Genomic DNA, 20,476 nt, shown 5'->3' with positions numbered 1-20,476 from the left:
CATGTTTACAGAGTCACCTCCCAGTACTGACAGGTAAAGGCAGCATGTTTACAGAGTCACCTCCCAGTACTGACAGGTAAAGGCAGCATGTTTACAGAGTCACCTCCCAGTACTGACAGGTAAAGGCAGCATGTTTACAGAGTCACCTCCCAGTACTGACAGGTAAAGGCAGCATGTTTACAGAGTCACCTCCCCAGTACTGACAGGTAAAGGCAGCATGTTTACAGAGTCACCTCCCCAGTACTGACAGGTAAAGGCAGCATGTTTACAGAGTCACCTCCCCAGTACTGACAGGTAAAGGCAGCATGTTTACAGAGTCACCTCCCAGTACTGACAGGTAAAGGCAGCATGTTTACAGAGTCACCTCCCCAGTACTGACAGGTAAAGGCAGCATGTTTACAGAGTCACCTCCCCAGTACTGACAGGTAAAGGCAGCATGTTTACAGAGTCATCTCCCAGTACTGACAGGTAAAGGCAGCATGTTTACAGAGTCACCTCCCCAGTACTGACAGGTAAAGGCAGCATGTTTACAGAGTCACCTCCCAGTACTGACAGGTAAAGGCAGCATGTTTACAGAGTCACCTCCCCAGTACTGACAGGTAAAGGCAGCATGTTTACAGAGTCACCTCCCAGTACTGACAGGTAAAGGCAGCATGTTTACAGAGTCACCTCCCAGTACTGACAGGTAAAGGCAGCATGTTTACAGAGTCACCTCCCAGTACTGACAGGTAAAGGCAGCATGTTTACAGAGTCACCTCCCCAGTACTGACAGGTAAAGGCAGCATGTTTACAGAGTCACCTCCTCAGTACTGACAGGTAAAGGCAGCATGTTTACAGAGTCACCTCCCAGTACTGACAGGTAAAGGCAGCATGTTTACAGAGTCACCTCCCAGTACTGACAGGTAAAGGCAGCATGTTTATCCAACACTGGATCTGGTTTCTGCCCCTGTATCCCAAGATGTATTAACCACAAAATCTTGTTTGTTTGAAGAGAAAAACAGACTGCGAACTTATAGATTTATGAAGAATGTTTTTGGTGCTATTGTTTCAGCTGTTTCTATTAAAACCTTTTGAATGGATTAGTCAGTGATGAAGTCATGGCACCAGCCTGCCTGCCTGTCTGTCTGTCTGCCTGCCTGTTTGTCTGCGTGTCTGTCTGCCTGCCTGCCTGTCTGTCTGCCTGTCTGCCTGCCTGTCTGTCTGTCTGTCTGTCTGTCTGTCTGCCTGCCTGTCTGCCTACCTGTCTGTCTGTCTGTCTGTCTGTCTGTCTGTCTGTCTGTCTGTCTGTCTGTCTGTCTGTCTGTCTGTCTGTCTGTTTAATGAAGTTATGTAATATTAGTTGTTTATTCCTCTCCTGTCAGATAAAGGTGAAGGTACATGATTCTTCCTCCATCTGCTACTAAAGTTAAAAAGCTTTGGATTGGTGTAAACATGGGCAAGACAGTTTCTTTCCACCATATTTCTTGCCACTTACCCTTTAGGATTGATTTATAATTTAAATCTAACCAAACCTATGTCCAGGCTATGGACTTGCATGTAATCTAGTGGCCAAAAGCCTGTATTAACATGGGCAGCACCATTGAGAACTTTCACCATTTTGATTTAGTCAACTGAGCGGGACTTCCAATTTATTTGACTGATCTCTCCTGGCATGACCTGATGACCTGATAACCCGGTTGGCATGACCTGATGACCTGATAACCCGGTTGGCATGACCTGATAACCCAGTTGGTATGACCTGATAACCCGGTTGGCATGACCTGATGACCCGGTTCCTGGTGTAGAAGAACATGGATTATTTCAAGATGGAGATGCCCCCTCAGACACCATCATGACACAGATGTTTTGTCTGTCTATGGTCCTGGTTCATCCCCTTATCATCACCATCATGACACAGATGTTATGTCTGTCTATGGTCCTGGTTCATCCCCTTATCATCACCATCATGACACAGATGTTTTGTCTGTCTATGGTCCTGGTTCATCCCCTTATCATCACCATCATGACACAGATGTTATGTCTGTCTATGGTCCTGGTTCATCCCCTTATCATCACCATCATGACACAGATGTTTTGTCTGTCTATGGTCCTGGTTCATCCCCTTATCATCACCATCATGACACAGATGTTATGTCTGTCTATGGTCCTGGTTCATCCCCTTATCATCACCATCATGACACAGATGTTATGTCTGTCTATGGTCCTGGTTCATCCCCTTATCATCACCATCATGACACAGATGTTATGTCTGTCTATGGTCCTGGTTCATCCCCTTATCATCACCATCATGACACAGATGTTATGTCTGTCTATGGTCCTGGTTCATCCCCTTATCATCACCATCATGACACAGATGTTATGTCTGTCTATGGTCCTGGTTCATCCCCTTATCATCACCATCATGACACAGATGTTATGTCTGTCTATGGTCCTGGTCCATCACCTTATGTATTACTGCCCCCCATAAAAAACTATAGACCTTCAACATATAAATGGCTCTTAGCCTCCCACCCATTGGCTACTTTATAAAACTGAAACTAAGTTTACAAACAAAATATAAATGTTTTTTTTTAAAACTGAAACTAAATAAATACTAACTGAAACTAAACTTCAAATAAAACTCTAAAAAGGAAGACATAATAACTAATATTAAATAACAAAACCATAATAACCTTGATGGATACACATACCAGTTTGTCTTTCCTTGGCTGGAAACCTGTATGTAAAGGCTTTGATCGTGTCCCATGCTGAACACGTCTCTCCCCCTCTACAAGGACTACCACGACGTCTGCCTGTACGTACTGTGGAGAGCAGGTGGGCAACGATGCCAAGATCACCATCGAGCACCTCAACATCTCCTGCCACCCAGCCTGCTTCAAGGTAACGACACCTGGTTATAAACATGTTATAGGTTATACACGTTGACCCTGTATCAGCTGTAAAGGTTGCGGTAGTTGTAAAAAGTGTTGTTTCAGTGGTATTAGCAGCTGTGTTGCTAGCAGGTAGCATCATCGCAGACTAGAATATAGTCTTGGCTGTGCTACATGAACAATATGCTATGTTGTCGTTGCAGTGTGGTGTATGCAGTAAGCCAATGGGAGACTTTCTGTACAACATGTTCCTGCACAAAGGGACAGTCCACTGTGAGAGCTGCTACTCCAACGTCTTGTAGATTGCTTCTTCCCCTCGTCTCCTCGTCTCTTTTCCTTCATGGCCACAGAGGTGACAAGACTGGATGGCTGATATAACTGCTCTCTCCTATCAAGACCTGTCGTCTGCTAACAGACAGGGAACACTGCACCTTTCATTTGACAGGAATTTCTGTGTGTCTCATTTTGTTTTCAGACCTTTGTTTGGGTCCTACTGAATTGAATGAGGTTAACAATGAAATACTATGGGAGTTATTCTATGGTTTAGGGTTGGTAAAGATAATAATATGATCATATTACTGATATAGTTTAATCTTCCGTCCGTTTCAATGTCCACTTTTTTGTTTGTTGCCTTTTTCTCCTTAAAGGCCCAGTGCAGTCAAAAACATGATTTCCTGTGTTTTATATTTCCACACTATGAGGTTGGAAAAATACCGTGAAATTGTGAAAATTATGATAATTCCCTTTTAGTGTAAGAGCTGTTTGAAAAGACCTGTTCTGGTGGGATGGGGTTTAGGACTGTCTGGTGACATCAACAGGCTGTATACGTTAATGGACCAATAACAAATAGAGTTTCAAACCTCTTTGCGAATAACAGCTAGTTTTCATGTGAGATATCCCTCCCATTAGGCTCGTCCAGTTAGGACTCAGACCAGTCCCAGACAGTCCGAGCTAAATTCTTGCTTGAGAAATGGCTCTTTGCTAAGAAGCAATTTTTATTTTAGACCATCTTAAATTGAAATCAATCACAGTAAGATACTTAAATTGTTACCCAGAAATGGTTTGATATTGAGATAAAAAGGGCTGCATTGTGCCTTTAATGTTGTAACTTGGTGAATGTATTGTGAAATATGAAGATACTGTATGTAAAAGTCTCTAAATATTATAACGTAATGACAAGATTTAACTGGGAACTGGATATGTAGATTGGCAGTTGGGTACAATTTTCTACTTTCAGTCTTGACTATGCAAAGAAAATAACTACAGATTTTTGATCAAATTTTTATTTTTTAAATTGTTTTTGACTCAGAAAAACAATAAAATTGATTTATATAAACATGATAAATATAGAGTATAAAAAAATGTTGTACATTATTGAGTGTTGAAAAGACAAGTTTTGGCAACAGGTTTGAGATAACAAAACACTACTGTAACTTGGACACACATTAGGCCCTTTTGTGCCACAGATGAGGCTACCAGGCACCTCAAGTGGACAACATTAAAAAGCAGTACTGTATATATATATTTTTGTACATCTTCTCTATCCTTTACAGTCTACACTACCGATAGTTCAGTAGCAGTTCATTGGTTCTTATCGCTGGTCCACTTTGGCCACACCCCACTGGTTAAGGGGTGCAAGTCTCTAGACAAATAGATGGCTTTCTTTCCTTGTCCTCTTTCTGTCCAAAAAACCACTGGCAATAAGGAACTTTTCTCAGTTACCTCTGGCACTCCTACTGTATGTGGTTCCTCAGCAGTGTAGGGTTCGACTAGTTATGCCGGTCCTCTGGCCCTCGTCATAGCCAACTCCTGGATGTGATGCCAGAGCAGTGCAGGGTCTGACTCGTTATGTCTGATGAGAGACTCCAATCCTTCAGCCTGATCTAAGCTCTGCCAGTAGTCCTGCGGCCACATCTGGACCCAGCTGAAGAAACACACACACAAATAAATAAGGCTAATAAGCACAGCAGTTTATTTGAAGTGTGGATTTTAAGACATGGAGGAATATCTCTCAATGTAAACAGTACATAATGAGAATAATAAGTAATAATCATAATGTACTATAAGGTTAAAACCTTTATTTCTGAGACTGGTGGTGTCTACCTGTCATTGATGTGTAGATCCTGACGGTCTCCGAACCCCGGGCTGGGTAGAGGACATCCCATATGAGAATTATTGGCCATCTTAGGCTGGGGGGGCGGGCTCTTCTCTGGGGCTTTCCTATAGGCCCGTTCAGCTGCCAGTCTGGTATTCTCCTGGTCACAGACATAGCACTCAAAGCCGTTGAGGTAATTGGGTTTGCTCATGTCGTTCACGCCCCACTCCCTGCTCTCCAGAGCCTCCATCAGGCCAACGTTGGTAACATGGCTCGGGTTCTTAAACTGTAAATACTTAGCGTACTCTTCATCGTTCTCATCCAACGCCTTGAGGAACTTGGCTAGGTCCTGAGGTGATGGGAAGTCATCAATAAGGATGACAGAGAGGTTGTTGGGCATCCAGTCAGCTACTGATGAGGAGCCGCGGTAGACTGGTACACAGCCCTGGTGGAGAGGGCGCCATAGCTTCTCTGTCATGTAGTCCTGGAGAAAATCTAATTAAATTAAACTTTATTTAAAGTGCATTTGAAATCACAACATGCTTTACAGTTAAAACAATGAAATGACAGAGACAAATATAGATAAAAAGGCAATACGCTCTGAAAGTAACCAGGAAGTGACTACGCCTTTTAGTTTGAACGTAAAGAATAAAATAATTCATGGATCTTCAATGGGCAAAATTGTAGTGGGATCTTCAATGGGCATAATTGTAGTGGGATAGTCTTTCATGCAGTAGAAGTAAATCCATCCACAAACAAATATTTTTGTATATCCTGAACAAAAACAATAATTTCAAAATGTACATTATTACAGTTCATATAAGGAAATCAGTTAATTGAAATAAATAAATGAGGCCCTAATCTATGGATTTCACATGACTGGGCAGGGGCGCGCAGCCTAGGAGGGCTGCCCACCCACTGGGGAGCCAGGCCAAGCCAATCAGAATACGTTTTTACCCACAAAAGTGCCTTATTACAGACAGAAATACTCCTCAGCTCCCCCCCCTGATGATCCCGCAGGTGAAGAAGCCGGATGTGGAGGTCCTGGGCTGTTGTGGTTTCATGTGGTCTGCGATTGTGAGGCCTGTTGGACATACTGCCAAATTCTCTAAAGCGACGTTGGAGGCGGCTCATGGTAGAGAAATGAACATTCAATTCTCTGGCACCCGCTCTGGTGGACATTCCGCCAGTCAGCATGCCAATTGTGCGCTCCCTCAAAACTTGAGACATCCATCTGTGGCATTGTGTTGTGTGACAAAGCTGCACATTTTACAAGGTGCACCTGTTTAATGATCATGCTGTTTAATCAGCTTCTTGATATGCCACATCTGTCAGGTAGATCTTGGCAAAAGAGAAATGCTCCCTAACAGGGATGTAAAAACACATTTCTGCACACAATTTGAGAGAAACACTCAAACTTTTTGTGCTTATGAAGCATATCTGGGATATTTTATTTCAGCTAACGAAACATGGGACATGGTGAGTTTACAACATTTACATGGTGAGTTTATATTTTTGTTCACATTTTCAATTAGTTTTTAATATGAGGCGACTTTACTGAATGTCACCTTTTGGCATAACGATGAGGGGGAGAAAGTTACAGAGGAACAAAGATCACCCCCCCTCCCAAAAAAAGGCTAACCTCTCACCTTTATCAATAATACGGGAGGGTAGCATTTTATTTTTCTTCCTCAAACTTTTTTACGATTAATTCATGACTATCCATAATTATAGTAGTATCCACATTCACGTAGAAGTGTTCGGAAACATCTTCAAAATGACACAATACATTATTCGCCAATCAGTTCATATATTGTATAAGAGAGATTAATTAAAACAATTAAATCACAAAAGGATGTCTAAAACAATAAAATCATAAATTGAAGGACAAGCTAAAAAAGCAAGTTTCAAAATGCCTAAAAACCTAAATTGTCTCTATCACTCCATTGCTCATTCTCTCTCTCTCTCTCTCTCTCTCTCTCCCAATCTCACTCCCTCCTCTCTCTCTCTTACCTGACACAGGCCATTCTCCAGGGCCACTCCCTCCTCTCTCTCTCTTACCTGACACAGGCCATTCTCCAGGGCCACTCCCTCCTCTCTCTCTCTTACCTGACACAGGCCATTCTCCAGGGCCACTCCCTCCTCTCTCTCTCTTACCTGACACAGGCCATTCTCCAGGGCCACTCCCTCCTCTCTCTCTTACCTGACACAGGCCATTCTCCAGGGCCACTCCCTCCTCTCTCTCTTACCTGACACAGGCCATTCTCCAGGGCCACTCCCTCTCTCTCTCTCTCTTACCTGACACAGGCCATTCTCCAGGGCCAGGTGGAACTTGTAGCGTGCCGTGAAGCTCATGAAGCCGGCGTCCTCCCCTGTGGCCGTGCTTGTGTCCTCCAGGTACTGAGGGAGGGGCTTACTGTTCAGACATTTCCCATACGAGTCCACCTGGAAGGAGGGGGGCAAGAGAGAGAGAGTGAAAGAGAGAAATAAATATCAAGAGAGTGAGAGAGAAATAAATATCAAGAGAGTGAAAGAGAGAGAAATAAATATCGAGAGAGTGAAAGAGATAGAAATAAATATCGAGAGAGTGAAAGAGAGAGAAATAAATATCGAGAGAGTGAAAGAGATAGAAATAAATATCGAGAGAGTGAAAGAGATAGAAATAAATATCGAGAGAGTGAAAGAGATAGAAATAAATATCGAGAGCAAGACTAAAGGGCTCAATTCATACAAATGGTTGCCAGTCTGCCAAATCATTAGATAATAAAAACCAGACAACATTCCTTCATATCAAAACATCTAGTTTAGGGGGAACACATTCCATATCACTGTACCTCCATGTACTTCATGAGTTTCTGCACGTATCTGTCCCTGTCAGAGGGGACGTCACAGTGTGACTGCATGTACATGATGGGGGCCAGACCCTCTCTCCTCCAGTGGTTCTTCTGCTCCAGAGACACGGCTACAGGCTGGAGCAGGTATCCCAGGGAGGGCAGCCACTGCAGGGTCAGAGGGTAGTCTGAGCCTCTCCTGAACGTGGCTGTGGAGTTGAACATCCAGAAGGAACGAAGGGAAATGGTTTATTAACACGTTGCTTTGAGAAAAAAACAATTCAAAACAAAGGTTTGATTGCAAATGATATTCATTCAAGTGAGTGCTGTCCTTTGAGACGGCATCCCAAATAACACGCTATTCCCTATATAGAGCCCTATGGGCCCTGGACAAAAGTAGTGCACTATATAGGCACCCGGGTGCTACTTGGGACGCAGACTTCATTTTTTTATGTGAGCGACTGTTGGCTCCAAGTACCCTTTATTTACACAAGATAAGAGTTGACACGCTGTCGTCCTGTACCTGTGTAGTTAAACAGCCTGATGCCTGGGCTGTGGGACAGGATGTAATATAATAATAATAATAATAATAATAATAATAATAATAATAATAATAATATATGCCATTTAGCAGACGCTTTTATCCAAAGCGACTTACAGTCATGTGTGATAAGAGCGTCTGCTAAATGACTTAAATGTAATGTAAATGTGTGCATACATTCCTGATGAACCCACTACCCTGGCGTTACAAGCGCCATGCTCTACCAAGTGAGCTACAGAAGGACCACGAGGATGTAGATAAGAGTTGACATAATGTGGTCCTGTACCTGTGCAGTTAAACAGCCTGATACCTGGGCTGTGGGACAGGATGTAGATAAGAGTTGACATACTGTCATCCTGTACCTGTGTAGTTAAACAGCCTGATGCCTGGGCTGTGGGACAGGATGTAGTTGTTCATGGGGGACTCCTCGTGGAATAAGGCCCAGGTCTGGTGAGAGGGTCTGGGAAGAGGAGCCTCGTAGGCCCTGAAGTCTGTCCCATAGAAGATGATGGAGGAGGTACGTCTGTACAGTTGAACCTATAGAGATTTAGGATGGTGCTAGTTTATACATATCCACATTGTAGTCAATACAAACTGAAATCCATGGTCATGAAAAAGACACTGGGCTATTATTAATAACATATTATAAATGACATGTATTAACAGATCACAAAGAAAACACTAGCCTGGTCCCAGATCTGTTTGGTGTGACAATGGCCATAGCCATAGGAATTGGCAAAACAGCACAAACAGATCTAGGAACAGGCTAGGACAACGCACAACAGTATAAACCATTGGAAGACCTAGCTATAATACTAGAACCACAGACCTTCCTATTGCGTGTGACCAGACAGGAGGAGGTGTGACAGTCGATACGTTCTGTGTCTCCGGGGAAATGAGGGAAGAGTCCTGCACTCCACCACAACAGGATGGGCAGGTCCTTGTTGCGACGTGAGTCATTGTTGCCGGGGCCGCGGTAGGAGGCAATGGAAGAGAACTCCATGTCAGACAGTGCACTCTGCGGTTGGAAGGCACCCTGATCTGTATCCACGGAGTCTCCAAAATCCACGGGGCCCCCAACGTTAAGGGGGTCCTGGGACCAGGAACAGGGCAGGGTGGACAGGAGACACAGCAGCCCCAGACACAGCCACACACAGCAGGGCACCAGCCGGGCACCCAGCCTCCCCTCCACAGACATCTGAGAACCATTATATAGATCTCACATCCTGTTTTGATTTTGATTCTGTCTGCTTGTACACTGCACACCAGTCAAGTATAGAGCCATAGTCTATGGATGTTATTGGCCAATCACCACCTTCCGGAGACACCTGAAACCCCACCTCTTTAAGGAATACCTAGGATAGGATAAGTATCCCTCTCACTCCCCCCCTTTAAGATTTAGATGCACTATTGTAAAGTGACTGTTACACTGGATGTCATAAGGTGAATGCACCAATTTGTAAGTCGCTCTGGATAAGAGCGTCTGCTAAATGACTTAAATGTAAATGTAAATATATGCTTCATGCAATAGATGGCTCTTGTCTGTCCATACCGGGTTCACTTACATGATAGCTACACAGTGATATTTCACTATATACAGCCACTAAATATACTGATCTGCTGTAGCTAGACAGCCAGCTACGTCAAAGTACGGATCAAAGCCATCTCTCTGGCTGAAACAACCACTTTGTGGGACACAATCAGGCATATTACAAGAGTCATAATAAACCGCACGTATTCTTACCGTTATCATTACAATAAACACATGAGTGTAGACGCGTTCTTCTCTCTTTTCCTCTCTCTCTCTGAACTCAGGAATTTCTTCTGGAAATGTGTACTTGGGTGGAGAAAACAAAGGGGGAAGCAGCGAATAAAGGGAAATAATCTGGGATCTTCCTCTAGTATGCGTCTCCACGCCAAATCAACTTTTAACGCATTACTACCATCTACAGTTCTGGAGTGGAATCACACATTGACTGTGCACTTTCACGTTATTTTCTTCAGCGATAAAACATTTAAAGAACACATAAAATAGAGACTATATACAGTCAAATCTGGGACATTTGAACATGTTGAGGTATCCAGACTCACAGAGGATGGACCAAATTTGACAGCAAAATAAATAAATCGACCATGGATGGGTATGCAGCGCCGGGCTTTAGGACCAGGCGTCGCGACTGAACTCTAGGGCGTATTCATTACGCATATTCTGTTGCAAAACGGTTCTTAAAACAGAAGCAAACTGAATTAAACGGGGCCGAACAACCTGCATTTGTCCAATAGCAACTATTGTTTTCGTTGCAAAACGCACCTGTTTTGACTGACGATTACCCTGCACTGTAAAAGACTGGGGACGCCCTGCAACTCCAACAAGCGGGTTCAAAGCACATCAAATTTCAGATGCAAAACTGGGCAAGCCACGACTCATATCTTGGTATAGAATGAGGTAACGAAAACGATTTTACTCCTTAAATTAATGCAGTCACATGCAGTAATATTGATTATGTTGCACGTTTGATCAAATCGGTCTGTTTATTCGTAGTTTAGTTGAATAATTCAGAACAATTGTCATCATCACAACCCATCCACTAAACATAGCTTGCTAACGGTAACAGTCTGTGGCTTTAAATTATTTTTTATCCATCATCATCATCATCATATAGTCGCCATTTCATTTGCTAGCTATTCATCCCTATATCTAGCTAGATGTCCCGTATAATACATTTACGAAATGGGAACACGCAGATGTGATTCTCTACATTAAATTGGCATCAGAACAACTATAGCAGTTAGTTGAGGTTAGCTACTACGTTAATTGGTTGATTCTCATGAAACCAGTTGTATTCATGGCGCTAGCAAATTGAGTTAGAAAACCATGCTATGTCTGCAATAATAAAATAGAAATCTAAAGATTAAGATGCCTAGTTTATGGCACAGTGTCTATGTTTATATACATTTGACATTTTTGCCTGAATTGTATGCACCGAAATGCTTCCAGATAAAATTATCGGGTCATTAAAAAAAAAAAAAAACTTTACTTTAGAAAAACCTAGCTAACTTATGAATAAATTACAACATATTTTGTTGTAGTTTGTCCATAAACCATAAAATGCAGTACGTTAATAAAGTTTACATGAATCTAATATTTGTTGATTTAAAAGCAGTGTCTTCGCACATGTTTCTCATTACAATAACACTTTTTCAAGTCGCTGTCAACTTTTTTTTAAAGTGAAGTCCCCATGATGCGTCAGAAGGAGCCGTCCTTAGATGAGAGCAAGTTAAATTCATTTCTTCACATGTTTTAAATAAAACATCTCGTGTAACCTTTTTATATGCCGTCAGAAGCAGAATCTTATTCTCAAACACCGTCTTTAGGACACTTAACCTTCTCATTACCCTAATGACAAAAAAAAAACTTAAAGACCTTACCAACATGGAGTCATGAATGGGCTTTACTGATGTGGTCAATTGTTTTGAGTCATAATGGCTGTCTCCTATCACTGGTAGATTGAGCTAAGGGCCTGTCATTACAAAATACACTTCTCATTCCTGCCCCATTTTTAGGGTCAGTTTTGGTAATGATAATAAGCTAATTGTAACGTATAGTCAATGGGTGTGTTTTGCTGGTAACGTTAATTATTTACTAGGACCACTGCTTACACATTGTATAGATTTGTTTTTGTAAAACAGTAAGTTGATTAAGTAGGGGATAGTCAAGAAATCTGGGTTTAAAAACCCCATTTTAATTTACTTAAAGCCACAATCTGGAGTTTGTTTTTCAGCAAAGAGCATCCACCACTTAAAGGAGGATATTCTCCAATTTGACATGTACCTGTTTAAGCGCTTACCTATACTGTTGTTAGTTATTCCAAGACAGTTGCTTGTCCATATCCCACATGTTTAGATATTATATAGGCATATCATGTAATGCCATTTGCTCACAGGATCCCATTAAATTTAGAAATGCATCTAAAATACCTTGGAACCAAACACATCCATGTCATGTAATATTCCAATATTACCCATAAAGACATTTTGGTTTATTTAATGTCAGGACCCGGTTACGAACCCGGGTCTCCGGAGTGAGAAACAGTCACTTAACCAACTGAGTCACGAATAGTCGGCAGAACCCAGAAGATGAGGCAGACACAGCAGTACTTGAGACGGTGTATTTAATGAAGTAAAAAATGAAGTTCTTCAGGAAAACATGTAACTCCACAACCTCAAAAGGAATCCTACAAGAACAAAGGTAAACCTCCAAGACAAAAAAGGTAAATCCACAAGGTGGAAGGTAAAGCACAAAAAGCCTCAAAAGATACTCAAAAACAAACAAACAAGAATAAAAAACAGAATTCCACAAGAGAGTCCACCGGGATCAACAAGAGTTCTCAGAGTACTAGGGCTGGGTGCTAACATACAAACACAGAGCAAAGAACAGAGGAAAACAAAGGGTTTAAATACAATCAGGGGAAACGAGGCACAGGTGCAAATAATAATGGGGATCAAGGGAAAACAAAAGGTCAAAAGGCACAATGGGGGCATCTAGTGACCAAAAACCAGAACAACCCTGGCCAAATCCTGACATTTAAGTCACTTTTTTTGTCATTATGCTTTAATAAGGGGTGTTTTAGTCAATTGCATTAAAATCTGTGATTTTAGTTTTGGGATTAACAAATGACAGTTGGATGATGTACTGGGTTACTGAATCTCTGATAGAGCTCAGTACAGTTTTTCAATGGCAAACGATGCAACACTCATTACCGAAAAATGCATTTTCATCTCCAAAACCTGCTTATCATTACCGTAATGCACCAATTTTTAGGAAAAATCAAATGTATACTTTTGCCATTTTGGCTTAATCTTAGTTTGTCTTTTGTTTATCCAATTGTGTACATAAAAATAACATATATTCATGTAATTGTGACAATTTGTCACAAAATATTGTTGTGGTAATGAGTGAAATTGCTAAATAAATGTTTATACAATTTTAAATATTTGATTTCAGTGTCATGTTTTAACTCAGGCCTTTTTATTAGGTGAGGAATGTAAAAACAAAAAAATATTATAAATTGACTTTGACTTTTTTGGACGTCCAAAACTATTGCGATAATGAGAATGTTTGCATTGGTAATGGTGGTAAAAAATGCTTAATATCTTATCAATAAACATAACAATAATTATGGAATAGATAAATACAGATCCTAATCTTAGACAAATTATGGTGGAACGTTTTTGTTGTTGTTGTCATGTGTTCCTGAGTCAGTCGAGTGCTCATCTTTCTGGCTCATCGTTGTTGTTGTTGTCATGTGTTCCTGAGTCAGTTGAGTGCTCATCTTCCTGGCTCATCGTTGTTGTTGTTGTCATGTGTTCCTGAGTCAGTCGAGTGCTCATCTTCCTGACTCATCTTTGTTGTTATTAAAGTCTCTGGTAGTGGAGGACACCTTCTGAGTTGTTGTGAGTTAGCGAACTATCTAACTATCTATCATGTGGCATAATAAGAAGCAGTTTACTAAAGCTGTATTGTAAATCAAGAACCATGTCACTTGCAGCATGAATACTTATTTCTCCCCTGTGATTTTCAACCATACTGTACACGGGGTTCAGGGTTACTTCCTGTCTCTACATTATCAACAACATGGGGATCGTGATGTACAGCAGAGGAACTTTAGCTCATCAGTAGTACATTTTACGACTTGCCAATCTCCAGCTCGACCAATCCCTGGGTTTGTGAGAGGGGGAGTTTCTTCTTAGAGTCATTCACCCCTATCAGGTGTCCCAGAGGACAACCACCCTGGTGACCTTACACATATCTCTTCACCAATACATTTCAGACAGGAGGGACATCACTTCCAAATAGTTGTTCTGTTGTTAGTCTAGGTTTCCAGATTTATGGCGCTCCATATACAAAGGGTTTAGGAAGAAAGATTGTTGTTGTATCAGTATGTTTGTTACATAAAAAAAAATCTGCTGCTATTTGAGTTTGTCAGTTTTAGTAACCATTCTCTTTTGTTCTGTCTCTAGCTAGTCTCTCTCTCCACTTCTCCTCCTGGTGAAAGACAGCTACTTGATGTTGTTTTGTCTAGGCCTAAGTTGTTGTGTTCATTGTCAGTATCTTCCAGCATGTATCTCTCAGGTTGCTGTTAGGTCTTCGGCCTCTCATGAACACAAAGCCAATTTTATACAGACTTGGTCTCCCTATTCCTACCTTGTAGGTTCTCCGTACATCGCATGGACAAGAAGAAAGAACTGTCCGGGAAAGAGAGAGGCGGAGGTGTGTTTTTCATGATTAACTACTCATGATGTGATTGTGGTAACATACAGGAACTCAAGTCCTTTTGTTCCCCGATATGGAATACCTCACTATCAAATGCCGACCGCATTCCCTCCCCAAGAAAATTTTCTTGGGCTATCGTCACGGCCGTGTATATTCCCCCTCAAGCCGACACATGACTGCTCTCGAGGAACTACGCTGGACTTTGTACAAACTGGAAACCGCATATAATGAGGCCACATTTATTTGGGCTGGGGATTTTAATAAAGCAAATCTGAGGAAAAGTTTTATAAACACATCAATAATTATTGACCATTGCTACTCCCCTTTCCAGGAAGGCTACAAGGCCCTCCCCCGCTCTCCCTTCGGCAAATCAGATCACACCTACATTCTGCTTCTCCCTTCCTATAGGCAAAAAATGATACAGGAAATACCCGTGGTAAGGACTGTTCAACATTGGTCTGACCAATCGGAATCTATGCTTCAAGATTGTTTTGATAACGCGGACTGGGAAATGTTCCGGGTTGTCAAAAAAAAAAACATTGATATACGCTGACTCAGTTACTGAATTGATCAGGAAGTGCATAGAGGATGTTGTTCCCACTGTGACGAGTAGAACTTATCCAAGCCAAAAGACAGCATTCACGCAAATTTGAAAGCACGAACCACTGCATTTAACCACGGCAAGATGACTGGGAACATGGCTGAGTAAAACAGTCCAGCTAACAGACACATCTTCAGTACAGAGACAGTGGAGTTGCAGTTCAACGGCTCAGACATGAGACGTATGTTGCAGGGACCTTAGACAATCACAGATTATAAAGTGGAAACCTGCTACACCGACGCTCTCGGACAAGCTAAACACCTTTGCCCACTACGGGAAAAACGTAGGGCCTCCACCGCGTGGCCGACGTGAGTAAGGCATTTAAGCACGTTAACCCTCGCAAGGCTGCTGGCCCAGACGGCATCCCTGTCTGCTTCCTCAGAGCATGTTTAGACCAGCTGGCTGGAGTGTTTACGGACATATTAAATCTCTCCATATCCCAGTTTGCTGTCCGCACTTGCTTCAAGATGTTGTTCCTGTACCCAAGAAAGTGAAGGTAACTGAACTAAATGGCTATCGCCCCGTAGCACTCACTTCTGTGCTGAGAAGCTACTTAAGGATCATATCACCTCCACCTTACGTGACCCACTACAATTTGCATACTGCCCCAACAGATCCACGGATGACACAATCGCCATCGCACTGCACACTACCCTATCCCATCTTGACAAGAGGAATACCTATGTAAGAGAGCAGTAGTCGATGAAAAGCATTATCTTCAACACCATAGTGCCTTCCAAGCTCATCACTATGTTTGGGGCCCTGGGTCTGGACCTATTCAACTGGGTCCTGGACTTCCTAACGGGCCCCCAGATGGTGAAGGTAGGCAACAACACCTCCGCTACGTTGATCCTCAACACAGGGGCTCCACAAGGCTGCATGCTCAGCCCCCTCCTATACTCTCTGTTCACCCATGACTGCGTGGCCACACGTCTGCAAACTTGATTGAGTTGGAGACGACACAACAGTAGTAGACCTAATTACTAACAATGACGAGACAGCCTACAGGGAGGAGATGAGAGCCCTGGTGGATTGGTGCCAGGAAATTATCCTCAACGTCAACAAAATGAAGGAGTTGATGGTGGACTTCAGGAGACAGCAGAAGGAGCATGTCCCATCCAAATCGACAAGCCACAGTGGAGAGGGTGAAAAGCTTAAAGGTCCTCGGGGTGCACATCACTGACCACCTGAAATGGTCAATCCACACAGACAGTTTGAAGTCGCTCTGGATAAGAGCGTCTGCTAAATGACTTAAATGTAAATGTAACACCGCCTCTTCAACGTCTAGGAGGCTGAAGAAATTTGGCTTGGACTCTACAGATGCACCTTTGACAGCATCCTGTCAGACTGTATCACCACCTGGAATGGCAACTTGCACCGTCTGCAATTGCAGGGCTCTCCAGAGGGTGGTGCATTCAGCCCAAACATCACCAGGGTCACACTGCCTGCCCTCCAGGACATCTACAGCACCCGGTGTCACAGGAAGGCCAAGAAGATCATCAAGGACCTCAGCCTCCCGAGTCACGACCTGTTCATCCCTTCATCTAGAAGGCGGAAACAGTACAGGTGCATCAAAGCTGGAAAACCATTTTCTATCACCAGGCCATCAGACTGTTAAATAATCACCACTAGCTGACCTCCGCCCAGTACCCTGCCCTGAACTTAGTCACTGTAACTAGCCGGTTACCACCCGGCACTCAACCCTGCACTTTAAAGACTGCTGTACTATGTACATAGTCATTAAACACAGGTCACTTTAATAATGCTTATATACTGTTTTACTCACTTCATATGTATATACTGTATTCTAGTCAAGGCTCATCCACTATAACTACTGCTGTACACACCTTTTCTATTCTTATACTGTCTATACATACCATCATAAACATATTTATTTTCCGGACTCTGACGTTGCTCATTCTAATATTTCTTAATTACCTTTACATTTCTGGGATGTGTGTATTGTTGGGCATTAATGTGCTGTTGGAGCATAAGCATTTCGCTACACCTGTAACATCTTACAAATACCAATAACATTTGATAGTTTAAAAAAAATCTCTCTGCTCATCCTTCAGGTTGCATTGACCCTGCTAGTACTAGCCCAGTAGCCTAGCATCGAGGTGGAGGCTGGGTCAAAGTGATCAGTAACCCGGCTAGGAGGCTCGACTCCAGGCTAGCCAGCCTGCCAGCGGAGGGAGGGGGCCTGGTCCTGGAATGGCCTGGTGAGCTGCACCGCCTAGCAGCAGAGGAAGGTTTGTGATGAGCGGGAAGAGCCTGCTGTTAAAGGTGATCCTGCTGGGGGACGGCGTCGTGGGAAAGTCTTCCTTAATGAACCGCTACGTCACGGACCGCTTCGACTCCCAGTCCTTCCACACCATCGGGGTCGAGTTCCTCAACAGAGACCTGGAGGTCAGATTTAGAGCAGTTTCTGAATTAGTTTTTTTTTATTCTTCACATTATCTCCTTGCCACCTTCTCAAACTGCAAAATAAGGGGAGGGACCTTGGACCTTCTCCAATGAGATTGAGAAGGAGGTGAGGAGATAGAGCCAAGCTCTGTCTGAAATTGAATAATAATTATTATTATTGTGTCCCTTTCTGGAAATGTATTGCATCTCAACTAACCACAGCACCGCGTCACCACATAAATACCTTCAGTTCATCTAGAAAGTAAAAAGTATTCAGACCACTTGACTTTCCACCATTTTGTTACATTACAGCCTTATTCTAAAATGGATTAAACAAACATGTCCTCATCAATCTACACACAATACCCCATAATGAGAACACAGGTTTTTAGGTTTTATAAACTTATTTACATAAGTATTCAGACCCCTTGATTTGAGACTCGAAATTGAGATCAGGTGCATCCTGTTTACATTGATCATCCTTGATGTTGCTACAACTTGGAGTCCACCTGTGGTTAATTCAATTGAATGCACATGATTTGGAAATGCACACACCTGTCTATATAAGGTCCCCCAGTTGACAGTGCATGTCAGAGCAAAAACCAAGCCATGAGGTCGAAGGAATTGTCCGTAGAGCGCAGAGACAGGACTGTGTCGAGGCACAGATCTGGGGAAGGGTGCCAAAAAATGTCTGTAGCATGGAAGATCCCCAAGAACACAGCGGCAGAAGATTGGAACCACCAATACTCTTCCTAGAGCTGGCAGCCTGGCCAAACTGAGCAATCGGGGGAGAAGGGCCTTGGTCAGGGAGGTGAGTTCCTCTGTGGAGATGGAAGAACCTTCCAGAAGTACAACCATCTCTGCAGCACTCTACCAATCAGGCCTTCATGGTAGAGTGGCCTGATGGAAGCCGCTTGTCAGTAAAAGGCACATGACAGCCCATTTGGAGTTTGCCAAATGGCACGTAACGACTCTTAGACCATGATAAACAAGATTCTCTGGTCTGTTGAAACCAAAATTGAACTCTTTGGCCTGAATGCCAAGCGTCACATCTGGAGGATGGCACCAATTCCTACGGTGAACCCCAACCCCACGGTGAAGCATGGTGGTGGTAGCATCGAGGGAAAGATTGAATGGCGCAAAGTACAGAGAGATCCTTGATGACAACCTGCTCCAGAGCGCTCAGGACCTCACCTTCCAACAGGATAACGACCCTAAGTATACAACCAAGACAACACAGAAGTGGCTTGGGGAAAAGTCTCTGAATGTTCTTGAGTGGCCCAGACTTGAACATAGAATGGGAGAAACTCCCCAAATACAGGTGTGCCAAGTGTGTAGCGTCACACCCAAGAAGACTGGAGGCTGTTATCACTGCTTAATGTGCTTCAACAAAGTACTGAGTACTCAGCCTTTTGTTTTTTAGACATTTTTGCAAAAATGTCTAAACCTGTTTTTGATTTGTCATTATTGTGTCTAGATTGAGTGGGGGGGACAATGTAATCTATTTTAGAATAAGGCTGTAACGTAACCAAATGTGGAAAAAGTCAAGGGGTCTGAATACTTTCTGAATGCACTGTAGGTACAAACATTAATCAGCAAGAACTACAGCAGACAACGTGGGTACAGTTTCTAATTCAGTTTGTGGAGAGGGGGGGTTGAGCAGTTATTTGTTCAATTGATGTACATTTACATTACATTTAAGTCATTTAGCATTTGCACCCTATTCTCTATATAGGCTAGACCCCACAGAATGTGTTTTTCTAAATGTATTATATGCTGTGTTACTGTCATTCATTCCTCCTCCCCTGTCTAATGTTTTATCTTTATGATTGCTGTGCATATTATGTACAGATCTAATCCTTTTTGGGAGCAATAAAGTTTCTCTTTGGTACAATAAACATTTTCATTCACTTCCTCTCTCCAGGTGGACGGGCGCCTGGTGACCCTTCAGATCTGGGACACGGCTGGTCAGGAGCGCTTCAAGTCCCTGAGGACGCCGTTCTACCGTGGCGCCGACTGCTGCCTCCTCACCTTCGCTGTAGACGACCTGCACAGCTTCCAGAACCTGGCCAGCTGGAAGAAAGAGTTCATGTTTTACTCTGACGTACGAGACTCAGAGAGGTTCCCCTTCGTTGTCCTGGGCAACAAGGTGGACAAAGAGGGGAGGGAGGTGGGGGAGGACGAGGCTCAGGCCTGGTGCGAGGAGAATGGCTGTTGTCCCTACTTCGAGACCAGTGCAAAGGACGATACGAACGTGGGAGTGGCGTTTGAGTCAGCGGTACTGGAGGTTCTGGCGGCGGAGGATCAGATCGACCACACATTGTTGAGTAGCACTATCGATCTCCACGGCAACCGTAAAGTACCGCGCTCTTCTTGCTGCTGATTGGTTGAAAGGATTGGTCGGAGCTAGCCCCTCCCTGAGTTCTCTCTGTCTAGCACTCTGGGAGCTCTTCACTGATGATGATGCAGGTACAAGCTACTGAGACAACTTGATTATCAACACCGCTGATTTTAAATAGTGTTGTGTTGTCGGTACAGACTGATTTGGAAGAGTATTGGATAATCAACACATCTGATTTTGAAAGGTTATCAATGAGGTACAATGTAACAGGTACACCGTGTTGTTCAACTCTGTCTGTGTTCTGCAGTATATCACAACACTGCTGTCTACATCCAGTCAGCTTCAGCTTCATGTACCTGCCCTGTGAAGTGTTTTCACCATTTCATCACCCTGTCAGATCTCACAGATACTCTGACCAGAACATGACTCGGACATAGATAATATAATATAATATAATGACATAGACCTGGTCTGTTGACTGACTATAATATAATATAATGACATAGACCTGGTCTGT

General features: G+C 43.0%; 3 protein-coding genes across 5 annotated transcripts in view; 2 read left to right on the top strand and 1 right to left on the bottom strand.

Moving 5' to 3' along the window:
• Positions 1 to 4,215, top strand: part of LOC124011251 (LIM and calponin homology domains-containing protein 1-like) — a 23,726-nt gene extending 19,511 nt beyond the window's left edge. The window contains exons 13-14 of the mRNA XM_046324435.1: positions 2,775 to 2,880; positions 3,074 to 4,215. Coding sequence (XP_046180391.1) covers positions 2,775 to 2,880; positions 3,074 to 3,172 — 205 coding nt within the window. The 3' untranslated portion in view covers positions 3,173 to 4,215. The remainder of the gene's footprint in view (positions 1 to 2,774; positions 2,881 to 3,073) is intronic.
• fut11 (fucosyltransferase 11 (alpha (1,3) fucosyltransferase)) lies at positions 4,138 to 11,787 on the bottom strand. Of its 2 annotated transcripts, XM_046324433.1 has the most exons (8): positions 11,767 to 11,787; positions 10,082 to 10,174; positions 9,167 to 9,535; positions 8,700 to 8,874; positions 7,800 to 8,005; positions 7,264 to 7,410; positions 4,974 to 5,449; positions 4,138 to 4,794 (listed from the first exon to the last, which is right to left on the bottom strand). In XM_046324433.1, the coding sequence occupies exons 1-8, from the start codon at positions 11,770 to 11,772 to the stop codon at positions 4,644 to 4,646; spliced, it is 1,623 nt and encodes a 540-aa protein (XP_046180389.1). In that variant the 5' UTR covers positions 11,773 to 11,787; the 3' UTR covers positions 4,138 to 4,643. The 2 variants fall into 2 exon arrangements, with proteins under 2 accessions (XP_046180389.1, XP_046180390.1); XM_046324434.1 differs by lacking the exons at positions 10,082 to 10,174; positions 11,767 to 11,787 and adding an exon at positions 9,849 to 10,022 and having other exon boundaries at positions 9,167 to 9,646.
• LOC124011252 (ras-related protein Rab-9B-like) lies at positions 10,550 to 20,476 on the top strand. Of its 2 annotated transcripts, none has more exons than XM_046324436.1 (3): positions 10,550 to 10,783; positions 17,288 to 17,621; positions 19,543 to 20,476. In XM_046324436.1, the coding sequence occupies exons 2-3, from the start codon at positions 17,472 to 17,474 to the stop codon at positions 19,999 to 20,001; spliced, it is 609 nt and encodes a 202-aa protein (XP_046180392.1). In that variant the 5' UTR covers positions 10,550 to 10,783; positions 17,288 to 17,471; the 3' UTR covers positions 20,002 to 20,476. The 2 variants fall into 2 exon arrangements, with proteins under 2 accessions (XP_046180392.1, XP_046180393.1); XM_046324437.1 differs by lacking the exon at positions 10,550 to 10,783 and adding an exon at positions 14,548 to 14,608.

This window comes from Oncorhynchus gorbuscha, linkage group LG23 (genome assembly GCF_021184085.1).
Source record: "Oncorhynchus gorbuscha isolate QuinsamMale2020 ecotype Even-year linkage group LG23, OgorEven_v1.0, whole genome shotgun sequence".
NCBI classification, from domain to species: Eukaryota; Metazoa; Chordata; class Actinopteri; order Salmoniformes; family Salmonidae; genus Oncorhynchus; species Oncorhynchus gorbuscha.
Note: the sequence above shows the minus strand (reverse complement) of the source record. Positions and strands in the feature narration are given on the sequence as shown.